General features: G+C 38.2%; 2 protein-coding genes and 2 non-coding genes across 4 annotated transcripts; 2 read left to right on the forward strand and 2 right to left on the reverse strand.

The window, feature by feature from the left end:
- Positions 1–945: 945 nt before the first annotated feature.
- tim-1 (Protein timeless homolog) lies at positions 946–10743 on the reverse strand. The gene is made up of 7 exons (NM_067193.8): positions 10652–10743; positions 10403–10556; positions 8681–10346; positions 5597–6680; positions 4008–4421; positions 1957–2444; positions 946–1227 (listed from the first exon to the last, which is right to left on the reverse strand). The coding sequence occupies exons 1-7, from the start codon at positions 10731–10733 to the stop codon at positions 1054–1056; spliced, it is 4062 nt and encodes a 1353-aa protein (NP_499594.2). The 5' UTR covers positions 10734–10743; the 3' UTR covers positions 946–1053.
- Positions 10744–11041: 298 nt separating this feature from the next.
- Positions 11042–11151, reverse strand: Y75B8A.49. The gene has a single exon (NR_052797.1). It is a non-coding gene; the product is annotated as an Unclassified non-coding RNA Y75B8A.49 (non-coding RNA).
- Positions 11044–11154, forward strand: sls-2.8. The gene has a single exon (NR_002655.1). It is a non-coding gene; the product is annotated as a small nuclear RNA sls-2.8 (small nuclear RNA).
- Positions 11155–11238: 84 nt separating this feature from the next.
- Positions 11239–11588, forward strand: Y75B8A.23 (Protein kinase domain-containing protein). Its single transcript, NM_067194.3, has 2 exons — positions 11239–11380; positions 11433–11588. Exons 1-2 carry the CDS (start codon positions 11257–11259, stop codon positions 11567–11569), a joined length of 261 nt encoding a protein of 86 aa, NP_499595.1. The 5' UTR covers positions 11239–11256; the 3' UTR covers positions 11570–11588.
- Positions 11589–11985: the final 397 nt, after the last annotated feature.

Raw genomic sequence — 11985 nt, forward strand, 5'->3', positions numbered from 1 at the left:
AGGTCGCATTGCGACCTGAATTACCGACATTTTGTTCTCTTTCGGTTTTGATTCACTTGAGTTGTTAAAATCCGTATAACTCGAAAACTAAAGATTGCAGAATATGTGTATTCCACTAACATTTTCTCTATTAAGATTTTATAAGTTTATGCGTTGTTTCTAAAATTTCATTTTCCACTTTTCGAATTAAAAACGTAGAAAAAAGCACAGAACAAAGCATTGATTTCTACAAATTCTACAATTCTACAAAAAAAAAATTGAAATTTAGAAAGAAGGGGGAACGAAACCCAAAAGTACCATAGTTTTCAAGTTGAAACAATTTTAGTCAGCAGCAAATCCGGCGGATGTCGGCTGTTCTAACTTTTTTCGACAAGGTGTCTTATGGATAAGAAATCGAAAAAAATGTAAAATAAATGATTTGTAGCAATTTGTTAGTATACATATTCTGCAATCTTATGTAGTTTTCGAGTTATGCAGATTTTAACAACTCAAGTGAATCAAAACCGAAAGAGCACAAAATGTCGGTACATCAGGTCGCAAAGCGACCCAGGTCGCTAGGTCGCGATGCGACCTAAATGAAAACAGCGACCTAGCGACCTGGGTCGCACTCTTGCCACCCCTACTCGTCACCTATTCCATTGATCCCAATTTTTCACAATTTGATCATAATCAACATTTTTTTGAAAATCAATTTTTTTTGATTTTTCGTGAAAAAAAATTGCAAAAAAACCAGCGCCGCACAGAAAAAGAGGCGGGCATTTCTTCTTTTTCGATTGAAAATGTTATCCAAAAAGGACGGAAAAACCGCGCCGCAGGGTTGCGAAATTACGCTCCGCCTCTTTTTCTGTGCGGCTCTGCTTTTTTTGTTGCAAAATTCACGGAAAATCAAACAATCTTAATTTAAAAAATCGAAAATTTTCGTTTTTCGCTCGAAAAAAAAAATTAAAAAAAAAAAAATTTTCACTGAAAATTGACATTTTTCAAAAGGAATTTTTCATAATAAAGTGAATATATCAAAATAGAATAAAATAATGGCACAAAAAATCAGTCGTCTTAGGCTTCATCTTCATTATCCGACATCACAATTCGTCTCTTAAATGTGAGCTTCTTCGTGAATGGATCTTCATCATCATCATCTTCTCGTTCTTCCGAAGTATCACGTCTTGTTTCTGTGATTCCATTTCCAGCAATTGAGCCGCCTGTTAGTAGAGCATCCACATAGCTTCTCTGGAAAAAAAAACATAATTTAGTGTATTTTTTGGGAAAAATGGGAAAATTTCGATTTTTTCTGGAAAAAAACAGTCGAAAAAATGCTTCAAAAGGCGAGCTGAATCGGGAATTTTTTTGAAACTTTTTTTGGAAAAAAAAACGAAATTTTTTTTTAGTTCGCGAAAAATTTTAATTTTCTGGAAAATCCAAAAATCAAAGAAAAAAAAATTTTTTTTGTAAAATATCTTTCAATTTTTGCGATTTTCTTGTTTTTTTAAAGAAAATTTTCAATTTTTTTTTTCGATTTTTCGGGCGTTCAGTGTTCATTTTGTTGCTGATAAATTGGAAAATTCATATTTTTTTAATAAATTTTTTTTTGAAATTCCATTCAAAAACATACAAAGAAGTGCAAATTTTCCTTCATTTTCCGCGGAAAAAAAAAATTTTTTTGGACCATTTTTGAGTCTTATAGAGCAGGGGTGGGCGGCAATTGCCGTTCGGCAAATTTGGAAAATTGCCATTTTGCCGGAAACATTCGATTCCGGCAAACTGCCGGTCTCCGATTTGCCGAGAATTTTCAATTCCGGCAACTTGCCGATTTCCCGATTTGCCGGAAATTTTAAATTCCGGCAATTTGGCAAATTGTCGGAAATTTTCATTTTCGCCAATTTGCCGGAAATTTTCTATTCCGGCAAATTGCCAATTTGCCGGTTTTTTCGTTGCTCCAAAAAATCCCCAAAAAAGGACCTTATAAATAACAGCATCCTCTTCCAAATCACTATCATCCTCTGCAGCTGGTAGCTTTTTCTCTTCTTTTTCAGCACTATCATCATCGTCACTTTCATCACTAGAATCACTTTCCAGCTGAGCAAGCTTCCGTTTTCTCCCAGCAATCATTCCCATTAGAGTATTTGGTTTTTCAGCGACTTTTTCCAATTTCTTTTGAGCTTCTTCTTGCTCAATGTGCTCCTCTTCATCCTCAGAATCCGGAATAATTCGTTTACTCTTCATCACGATTTCCTCCTCTTCATCATCCTCTGAGCCTCCTCCGACATCATTTTCACTATCATCATCATCATCATTCAAAAAATCATCGAATTTTTTGCCGTTTTTCTCGGATTTTTTTGATCTCTCCGGAATTGTGGCGCCCAGTGATTCTAGATGTCGTTCCACTTGTCGTGTTGGCTTCTTTTCGGATAATCTTTTCATCACATATCGGACAATATTCACACCAACTGAAAAAAATATATAAAGTTTTCGATTTATATGGTGAGAAGCAGGGATGGCCGGAAACCGGCAAATTGGCAATTTGCCAAAAATTAAAATTTCCGGCAAATCAGGAAACCGGCAATTTGCCGAAAATTAAAATTTCCGGGAAATCGGCAATTTACCAAAAATGAACATTTTCGGCAAATCGGCAAATTGCGGGAACTGAGAATTTCCGGTAAATCGGGAAACCGGCAATTTGCCAAAAATTAAAATTTTCGGCAAATCGGCAAATTGCCGAAATTTTAAATTTCCGGCAAATCGGGAAACCGGAAAATTGCCGAAAATTGAAATTTTCGGCAAATCAGGAAACCGGCAATTTGCCAAAATTCAAAATTTCCGGCAAATTGGGAAACCGGCAAATTGGCGAAAATGAAAATCTCTGGTAACTCGGCAAGTTGCTGGAATTAAAATATTCCGGCAAATCGGCAATTTGCCAAAAATTGAAATTTCCGGCCAATGCGCAATTTGCCAGAAATTAAAATTTCCGGCAAATTGGCAATTTGCCAAAAATTGAAATTTCCGGCCAATGCGCAATTTGCCAGAAATTAAAATTTCCGGCAAATCGGCAATTTGCCAAAAATCAAAATTTCCGGCAAATTGGGAAACCGGCAAATTGGCGAAAATGAAAATCTCTGGTAACTCGGCAAGTTGCTGGAATTAAAATATTCCGGCAAATCGGCAATTTGCCAAAAATGAAAATTTCCGGCCAATGCGCAATTTGCCAGAAATTAAAATTTCCGGCAAATCGGCAATTTGCCAAAAATTGAAATTTCCGGCAAATCGGCAATTTGTCAAAAATGAAAATTTCCGGCAAATCGGCAAATTGCCGAAAATGAAAATTTCCGGCAAATCGGCAAACTTCCGGAACTGAAAATTTCCGGCAAATCGGCAATTTGCCATAAATGAACATTTCCGGCAAATTGCCGGAACTGAAAATCGGCAAATTGCCGAAAATGAAAATTTCCGGCAAATCGGCAAACTTCCGGAACTGAAAATTTCCGGCAAATCGGCAATTTGCCATAAATGAACATTTCCGGCAAATTGCCGGAACTGAAAATCGGCAATTTGCCGAAAACGAAAATTTCCGGCAAATCGGCAAATTGGCGAAAATTAAAATTTCCGCCATATCGGCAATTTGCCAAAAAATTAAAATTTCCGGCAAATCGGCAAATTGCCGGAATTCAAAATTTCCGGCAAACCGGCAAATTGCCGGAACTCAAAATTCCCGGCAAATCAGCAAATTGCCGGAATTTAAAATTTCCGGCCAATGCGCAATTTGCCAGAAATTAAAATTTCCGGCAAATCGGCAATTTGCCAAAAATGAAAATTTCCGGTAAATCGGCAAAATATTTTCGACAAATTCTAAAGTTTCCTCGACTTTTCCGGTACTTTTTCCAGTTTTTTTCAATTTCAAAAATAATTCGAGACAGGAAATTCAAATTTTCTGAGAACAATTTTTTTGGCGGGAAATTCAAATTTCTTGAGAAAAATTTTAATTTTTTCGGCGGGAAATTCGAGTAAAACCGTACGCATATTCAAAGCATCCGGAATATCATCATATTGCTCTTTGAGCTTCTTCAACTCTTCAATCAATCCCGTATCCCACTGCGGCAACGGCTTCTCCTTTTTCGGCTTCTCGTACAAAATATCCATATGAGCCAGTTGTTTCAAAATCTTTTTCCGCGAAATTTCCATTCCCAAATCTTCATTGAGCTTCTCCTGAAGAACATTAACCAAATCTCCTCGGGCTCCAGCTTCTTTCCACTCATCGTACCATTTCTGAATATCTCCAATTGGAAGAACCGAGTCCATTCGAGCTTTATCCGAATTTTTCCATTTTGCTCCGAGTAGATCAAAACCGAATTCGATTAGTTTTTTGGCCACCTTTTTTCGAGATCGGGCACGTGACAGATTGTGCTCGATAAAGTCCAGAACATCGATTCCTGGAAAAAATTTTTTAAATAAAATTTGAAAATTCAGCGGATTTTTTTTTTTGCTTCAAAAAATCCCAAATAGTCCAAAATTCAGAAAAATCAAAAAAATTTTTTAAAAAAACGTCTGACCAATCAGCGATTCGCTCCGCCCACTTTCGAACCAATCAGATGAAGTGTGGAAAAAATTCGATTTTTTCGATATTATCGGTCACTTTTCTATTTAAAAATTTTTATTTTTAACATAAAACCTCTTTTAGCTCCGCCCACTCCATCTGATTGGTTGTAAAGTGGGCGGAGCGAATCGCTGATTGAACGTTCAATTATTTTCTCAAAATTAAACAAAAAATTGTTATTTTTTGGTTAAAATTCCGAAAAAATTGGGTTATGTGAATTTTTTCGCGATTTTTCTAAATAGATTTTTTGTGGAAAAATTATAAATTTTTTTATATTTTCCAATAAAATCTTTTTTTAACGAAAAAAAAATTTTTTTTGGCCCAAAAATTTCAAAAAAAAAAATTTTTTCCCGAAAAAACCAAAAAATCGGCTATTTTTAGATTTTTTTTTGGGCAAAAAAAAAACGAAAACGTGACTTTCAATATTTTCCAGTAAATTATTTTTTTACAAAAAATTGAAAACTGAAAACGAATTTAAAATTTCCGGAAAACCGGCGAATTGCCGGAATTCAAAATTTCCGGCAAATCGGAAAATTGCCGGAATTCAAAATTTCCGGCTAATCGGCAAATTGCCGGAATTCAAAATTTCCGGCAAACCGGCAAATTGCCGGAACTCAAAATTTCCGGCAAATCGGCAAATTGCCGGAATTTAAAATTTCCGGCAAACCGGCAAATTGCCGGAATTCAAAATTTTCGGCAAACCGGCAAATTGCCGGAATTCAAAATTTCCGGCAAATTGGCAAATTGCCGGAATTTAAATTTTTTTTTTGGAAAATTTTTGTTGGAAGTTTTTTGGAAGTTTTTCTCGTCTTTTTTGTCGATTTTCAATTTTTTCGCAATTTTTTGTTGTGTTTTTCGGAGAAATTCAGGTTTTTTAAGCGAAAAAGCCAAAAAATCTGCGACTTTTCAGAATTTTTTTGGAGAAAAAAAACTGAAAAAGCCAAAAAATCTGCGACTTTTCAGAATTTTTTTGGAGAAAAAAAACCGAAAAAGCCAAAAAAAAAAAATCACCATCTCTAGTCTCCATCGTCCTATACTCCTCATACAAATTCCTGAGCTCAATCTCCAAATCCTCTGTCCAAACTCGAATATCAGCTTCTCGGCTTTTAACCCAAGATCCATATCCATTCTCAATCTCGAAACATTCCCGGGGTCCCTTCCAGAACAGGGCTTCAATCGCCAAGTCACCTGTGAATTTTGAGAAGAATTTCTTGAGCAAATGAAAGCCGAATTGATAGAGCTCGTAGAGTCGGCTAGACTTTCGAAGATCTTTGGAAAGGTGAGTGAAGTGCTCGTTGACTTTCGAGAAAACTTGAAAAAGGGAGACTTGGTAGAGCTTGATGGGCAGCTTCAAGTCGAATGCGATTCGATGGAGCATTTTTACGAGGGCTTGGTTGAGCTCAGTGGAGTTTTTCGAGAAGTCGTTGAGCAGGAAGACATACCACTTGAGAACGTCTACATTTGAAAATTTACAAACATAAGAGTCGAATTGGAAGTCGATCTCTTCAACTTTCCAAGCAGGAACCTCTTCTTCCTCTTCTTGCTCCGAATCATATGGCTCCGCCGGATCCTCTTCGTCGGGATCTTCAGCTCTATCCTCTGCCACCTTCATCTCCCTCGCCACCTCGTGCAAATCCGCTTCCAGGATCGCCTTCAGCTCGGCAATCTCCTCCTCAACACCGATTCCAGGTGCTCCAAAGATGGCTTCATCTCCGGGCCAGAGCTTCCTCGAAGTGTGGTAGAGGCCCACAGCTGCTGGGAGATCCCGGGCGCGGAGGGCGCGCTGGATTGCGAGCATCGCAAACTTTTGCTGGACGTCTGGCGTGATGTCGAGCTGCCAATTGACCGGGCTCGTGGATTCGGACTCTGGGAGCTCGTGGCTCAGGATCCGAGCCAAGGTGTCTGTGGATTGCTCCCAGAGGGATTGAAGAGCTGTGGCGTCCATTTTGTCATATTTCTTGTAAGCTGGATCCTCGTCGCAAGTTTTGCAGCTTTCCGCTTTTTTCAGGTCCTTCGCCACTTTTTTCATGTCAGCCTTGAGAAGTTGCTCGAGCTCTTGGAGCTGATCCTCCTCTCCCGGAGAATCCTGGAAATCCTGTAAATCCTCAAAACTCTTAAAGGTGGACTAACGGTTTGGACGATTTTGAACGTCGTATAGACCCAAAATGAGCTCAAATGAACGAATTTCGTAATGAAACTGCTCAAAAAATTTTCAAAAATTTTTTATGGCGGTTCAAAATTTTGAAAAAAATTACACTGATTTTAGCTAAAATCACGAATTTTTCCCATTTTTCCGGGGTCACATCCGTCCGAAGTTGACTTTTTTTTTGGAATTATCGTCCTTTATTACATACAGTGTCGGCCAAAAGTTGATGCGTTTTGTGTTTTTCAGTGATTTTTCAGTGATTTTTCAAAATTTTCAAACAAGTATAACTCTGAAACTAGTAACGTAATTAGGTATGAAAAGTTAAACTAACAAAATGTTGCCCACACGATGACGTATTTATTAGTGTTGCCTACATAACCATGTCAATAGATACAGCGCCCGACACCTCGCGAGTCAATTTTTGACGAATTTTTGTAAAACGCTTGTAGTTCAAGAACGAGACGTTTTCATGAAAAAAATTTTAGTAATAAAATAAACCGTATTGAATAGTGCATTGTTTGTATTTGACTATTTTGTCCAAAACAATGCACTATTCAATACGATTTATTTTATTACTAAAACTTTTTTCATGAAAACGTCTCGTTCTTGAACTACAAGCGTTTTTTTTTTAAATTCGTCAAAAATTGACTCGCGAAGTGTCGGGCGCTGTATCTATTGACATGGTTATTGTGCAACACTAATAAATACGTCATCGTGTAGGCAACATTTTGTTAGTTTAACTTTTTATACCTAAATTTCTAGTTTTAGAGTTAAACTTGTTTGAAAATTTTGAAAAATCACTGAAAAACACAAAACGCATATACTTTTGGCCGACACTGTATGTAATAAAGGACGATAATTCCAAAAAAAGTCAACTTCTGACAGATGTGACACGGAAAAATGGGAAAAATTCGCGCGATTTTAGCTAAAATCAGTGTAATTTTTTTCAAAATTTTGAACCGCCATAAAAAAATTTTGAAAATTTTTTGAGCAGGGTCATTACGAAATTCGTTCATTTGAAGAAGGAGTATCCTGAATGGGGAAATTGTTTTAAAATGTAGTATTCGTGCTCATCCTTACGAATATAACAAAAGAAAAACGGGAAAAATCCGTTAACATTGAACATTTTAAGCCAGAAAAATCGGCGAAAAATCTTCGAAATTTAACTAAAGAAATCCTAGGCCATGAGGATTTTTCGAATATTTTTTCTGTTCTGTATTGTATTTTTAATATAAGAATTTTATACAATTTCTTCTTCCCAGTTTTTTCAAACTTTTTGAGAAAGAAAAACGAATTAAAGTTTGAAAAATAACATTTAAATCAATGTGTTGTTGAACGAATATGGCCTAGAAATCGTGTGGTGGCCTAGGATTCATTCACGCGCGAATTTAAAATTAATCCGCTTTCATCCGCTTTCGTCGATTTCAGTGGCGATTTGCTCAATTTTAACGGATTTCTTCAAAAATTATTTATGGCGGTTCAAAATTATGAAAAATTACACCGATTTTAACTAAAATCACGAATTTTTTCCATTTTTCCCTGTCAAATCCGTCCGAAGTTGGCTTTTTTTGGAATTATCGTCCTTTATTACATATATTGGTAGTTTATCTCATTTAAATTCGTCGATTAAAGTACATTTAAAGCCGATAGGTAACCAATTTCGATGATTTTTGGTTCCATATCGGCTTTAAATGTACTTTAATCGACGAAATTAAACGAGATAAACTACCAATATATGTAATAAAAGACGATAATTCCAAAAAAGCCAACTTCGGACGGATTTGACAGGGAAAAATGGAAAAAATTCGTGATTTTAGCTAAAATCTGTGTATTTTTTTCATAATTTAAACGGCCATAAAAAAATTTTTAAATTTTTTTTGAGCAGTTTCATTATAAGAATTCGTTCATTTGAGCTCATTTTGGGTCTATAAGTTCAAAATCGTCCGAACCGTTAGTCCTCTTTTAAAACTCTCAGGCCACAAGGCCCTCGAAGCATGGTACAGCCCAACCGCTGCTGGAAATCCTCTGGATCTCAACGATCTTTGAATCGAAAGCTTGGCAAACTTCTGCTGAGCATCTACGGGAACATCAAGCTGCGAGTCGATCGGGTTCATTCCCCTCATCTCCGGCACTTCTTTCTTCAGAATTTGAAGTACAAGGCCCTTGGATTCCTCCCAGAGCCGATCGAGATCCTTCTTGCTCATTCCATCAAACTCCGAGCGGACATCCTCCTCGGACATCTTGCTCTTCTTCGTAGCCTTCCGCACCTTCACCTTCTTCGTGACTTTCTTCAATGCTCCTGTCTTCACAAATCTCTCGACAAGCTTCATGTAGTGATGTGTGGTGAGCACAAGCTCTCGGAGAAAGTTGTTAGAGAGCACGGAGCTCGAGAATTTCTTAATGATGAAAATCGGCAGCTCTCTGTACTCCTCAACGTTCACAATATGCTCCAGCGCTCGTTTCGCGAATTTCCGTTCATTCTCCTCCTTGGCATGCTCGTAGATATAACGGTGAAGGAGCACAAGCTCATTGTAAGCTCCGAGAGCATACTGAGCCTTCAGCCCATGACTCTTAGCTTCGACTCCCTTCAGCGTAGTCGCATTCTCCACGTATTCCGTGAGTTGGACGTTATTCTCGTGGAATGCTTCAACTCCGATGCACTCTGAGATCCTTTCGAGGAGATGATCCTGACGCGATAGCCTGACGAATCGGAGGACGAACTTGATCAGGAAGAAGTAGTTGATTTGGGATGTCTTTTGAACTTGCACGAAGACCGTCGTTTTCGAGCTTTTCATAAGCCTGTTGAAGCAAGTCTCAATGATTCGGATCACCATATCTCTCAGCATCCCACGAACTTCAGACGACGCGAAATGCGAATTTGTGTCGATTTCAAACGGTCTTCTATTCCTCGGAGCCCGCTTTTTCGCCTTCCGATCATCCAGAAAATTGTGCTTTTCCACGTTTTGAATCGGTTTGAACACTACTTGACTAGAATTCGCCGAGATTCCCTTAAGACCTTTGATTGTGTAGGATCCACCGAATCTCGAGAACGACTTTCTCTTCTGAGTCTCTTTGACAACGTGGTTTTCGATGATTTTTCGAAATTCCTCCTCGGTCTTCTTCTGTTCAGCTGTCGAAACTTCTTCAGACTTGGTGGCCAGATCCTCAGCTGTCTGCTCTTTCAGGATCAACGCGAAAATGTCGAGAATCGTGACGTGGAACTCTTTTTCTCTCGGCTGATTCGCGATATGCATCAGAGTTTTATCGATTCCCGACTCTAAAAACGCAATAATCACACGATCATGACTGCTATCCTCGATGCGAGTTCTTCGGCCTTCTGATGTATCCGGATTGATGGAAAACACGTATTTAATCAGCAAAACGATACGTTCCACCACAAGCCGAAGCCTCTCGTCGCGATCCTCGTACTCTGTATCGATGAAATAATTATCGATTCGTTTTTTGATGGCAGTGAAGAAGTGGGCGTCGGAGAAGGCGGTTTTGGCGCGACGGAGGTTCTCCTCGAGTTCCCAGTACATTTTCCATTGATCTCGATCGGCGGGAGGCTTGCCGCGCATCGTTGATATTGCAGGTTGGCACAGGTTCACCATTAATCTGAAATTAAAAAAAAATAAAAAAAATAGTGAGATCGCGGCGAGACCCAGCTTTACCTAATAGCAATATCGAATTCATCATCCGTCAAATCTTCACACTTCACCATCGGAACCAAATCCTGCTCGACAAGATTGTGCCGCCCGCATTCGATTCGAGCAGTGTGATCGTCACCGTCTTCGCGTAGATATCGAATTAAATCTCGGATGCTTTCTGAAAAAAAAAACATTCAAAATTGCAGAAAATGAGCATAATTGGCAAAAATTGCTATTTTAATCGATTTTAAATCGAAAATTCCGCTTATTCACCATAACAATCCGGTTCTCGGCTATATTTTCCATCTTCGTAGTATCCGAGAGCATGGACTGCTCCCTGGACGAGCACATTCATTGAAGAACCTGGAAATTTTTAAATTTAGCTGGAAATATTTCGAAAATAGAGAAAATTTGCGGCATTTCCAAGATTAAATTAGCCAATTTTTCGGTTTAAAGTCGAAAAAATCGATTAAATCTCTCGGAAATCTATAAAAAATGCGTTTTAAACTAATTTTCGCTTCAAAATTTGTTTTTTCGCGCGCTGTGCAACCACACTACGTACAAATGGGCGGAGTGTCTCCCCCCACAAAACACAGCACCCGGCGGAACCCGGCAAATGTCCGTCCACAGCAGATTAGTGGTCGCCAACGAAATCGTGTCAATTTGGTTTTAACCCAGTTTAACCAAGGTTAGCTGTCGTTTCGATCTCTCGAGAGAGTGTGTCGAATAAAAAATAATTTTTGGAATCGCTTCATCGGGGAATCCGTTGAAGCAAAATATTCAATTAATTTGTGGAACGTGAAGTTCTAAATTTGAATTTAGAAAGTTAGAAAATCAGAATTCTCGTTATTCCTTAATTCCTTAACTTCGAGCACAAGATGGGTGCGAAAATTGGGAAACTAATCAACGATGACTCTGATGTGAAAGAACTAGATGACTGGGACCCGGAGCTCGGCGAAGACGACGATACTTCTGCCACTTGGGACTCGTCAAGTTCTTCTGGTAGGCTCCTGGCAGGCGTATTGCGGCAAAAGGTAAAATTATCGATTTTCAGATGGAGAAACTGCTGATAATGATGATTTTTGCACACCTACTCACGACATTGGATACTCGAATGATCCATATTATGTGGAAAAGCGAATGGTTGCAGGATCCAATCAATTTGTCTATAATATCGTAAAGAGAAAGTAATAAATTTGGATTTTTCTCGAAATTTTTTGGTTGAAATGAATGTGCAATCGCGCTCCAGCGCCAAAGCTTGGCTAGTCGGCGCGGGAAAACCGTGTAAATTCGAAAATTTTCATTTATTTCCGTTGATTTTTCCCGTTTTCGAGCATTTTTAGTCGTTTTTTTCAGAATTTTAAGGTTAAATTGAGCTAAAAATCATTAAAATCGAGCATTTTTCGTTGTTTTTCAACGATTTCGATGCCGAAATTATGGAAATAATTGTTTCATGCAATTATCACCTTTAATACAAAATTCATGAAAAACGGATAAAAATTACGAAAAAACGGTTTAAATCGGCGAAAATTGTTGAAATTTTCGGCTTTACCGCCAAAAACTAACGAGACGCAAATTTTGGCGATGGAGCGCGATTGCATTTTGAA

This window comes from Caenorhabditis elegans, chromosome III, assembly GCF_000002985.6.
Source record: "Caenorhabditis elegans chromosome III".
In the NCBI taxonomy this organism is placed as follows: domain Eukaryota; kingdom Metazoa; phylum Nematoda; class Chromadorea; order Rhabditida; family Rhabditidae; genus Caenorhabditis; species Caenorhabditis elegans.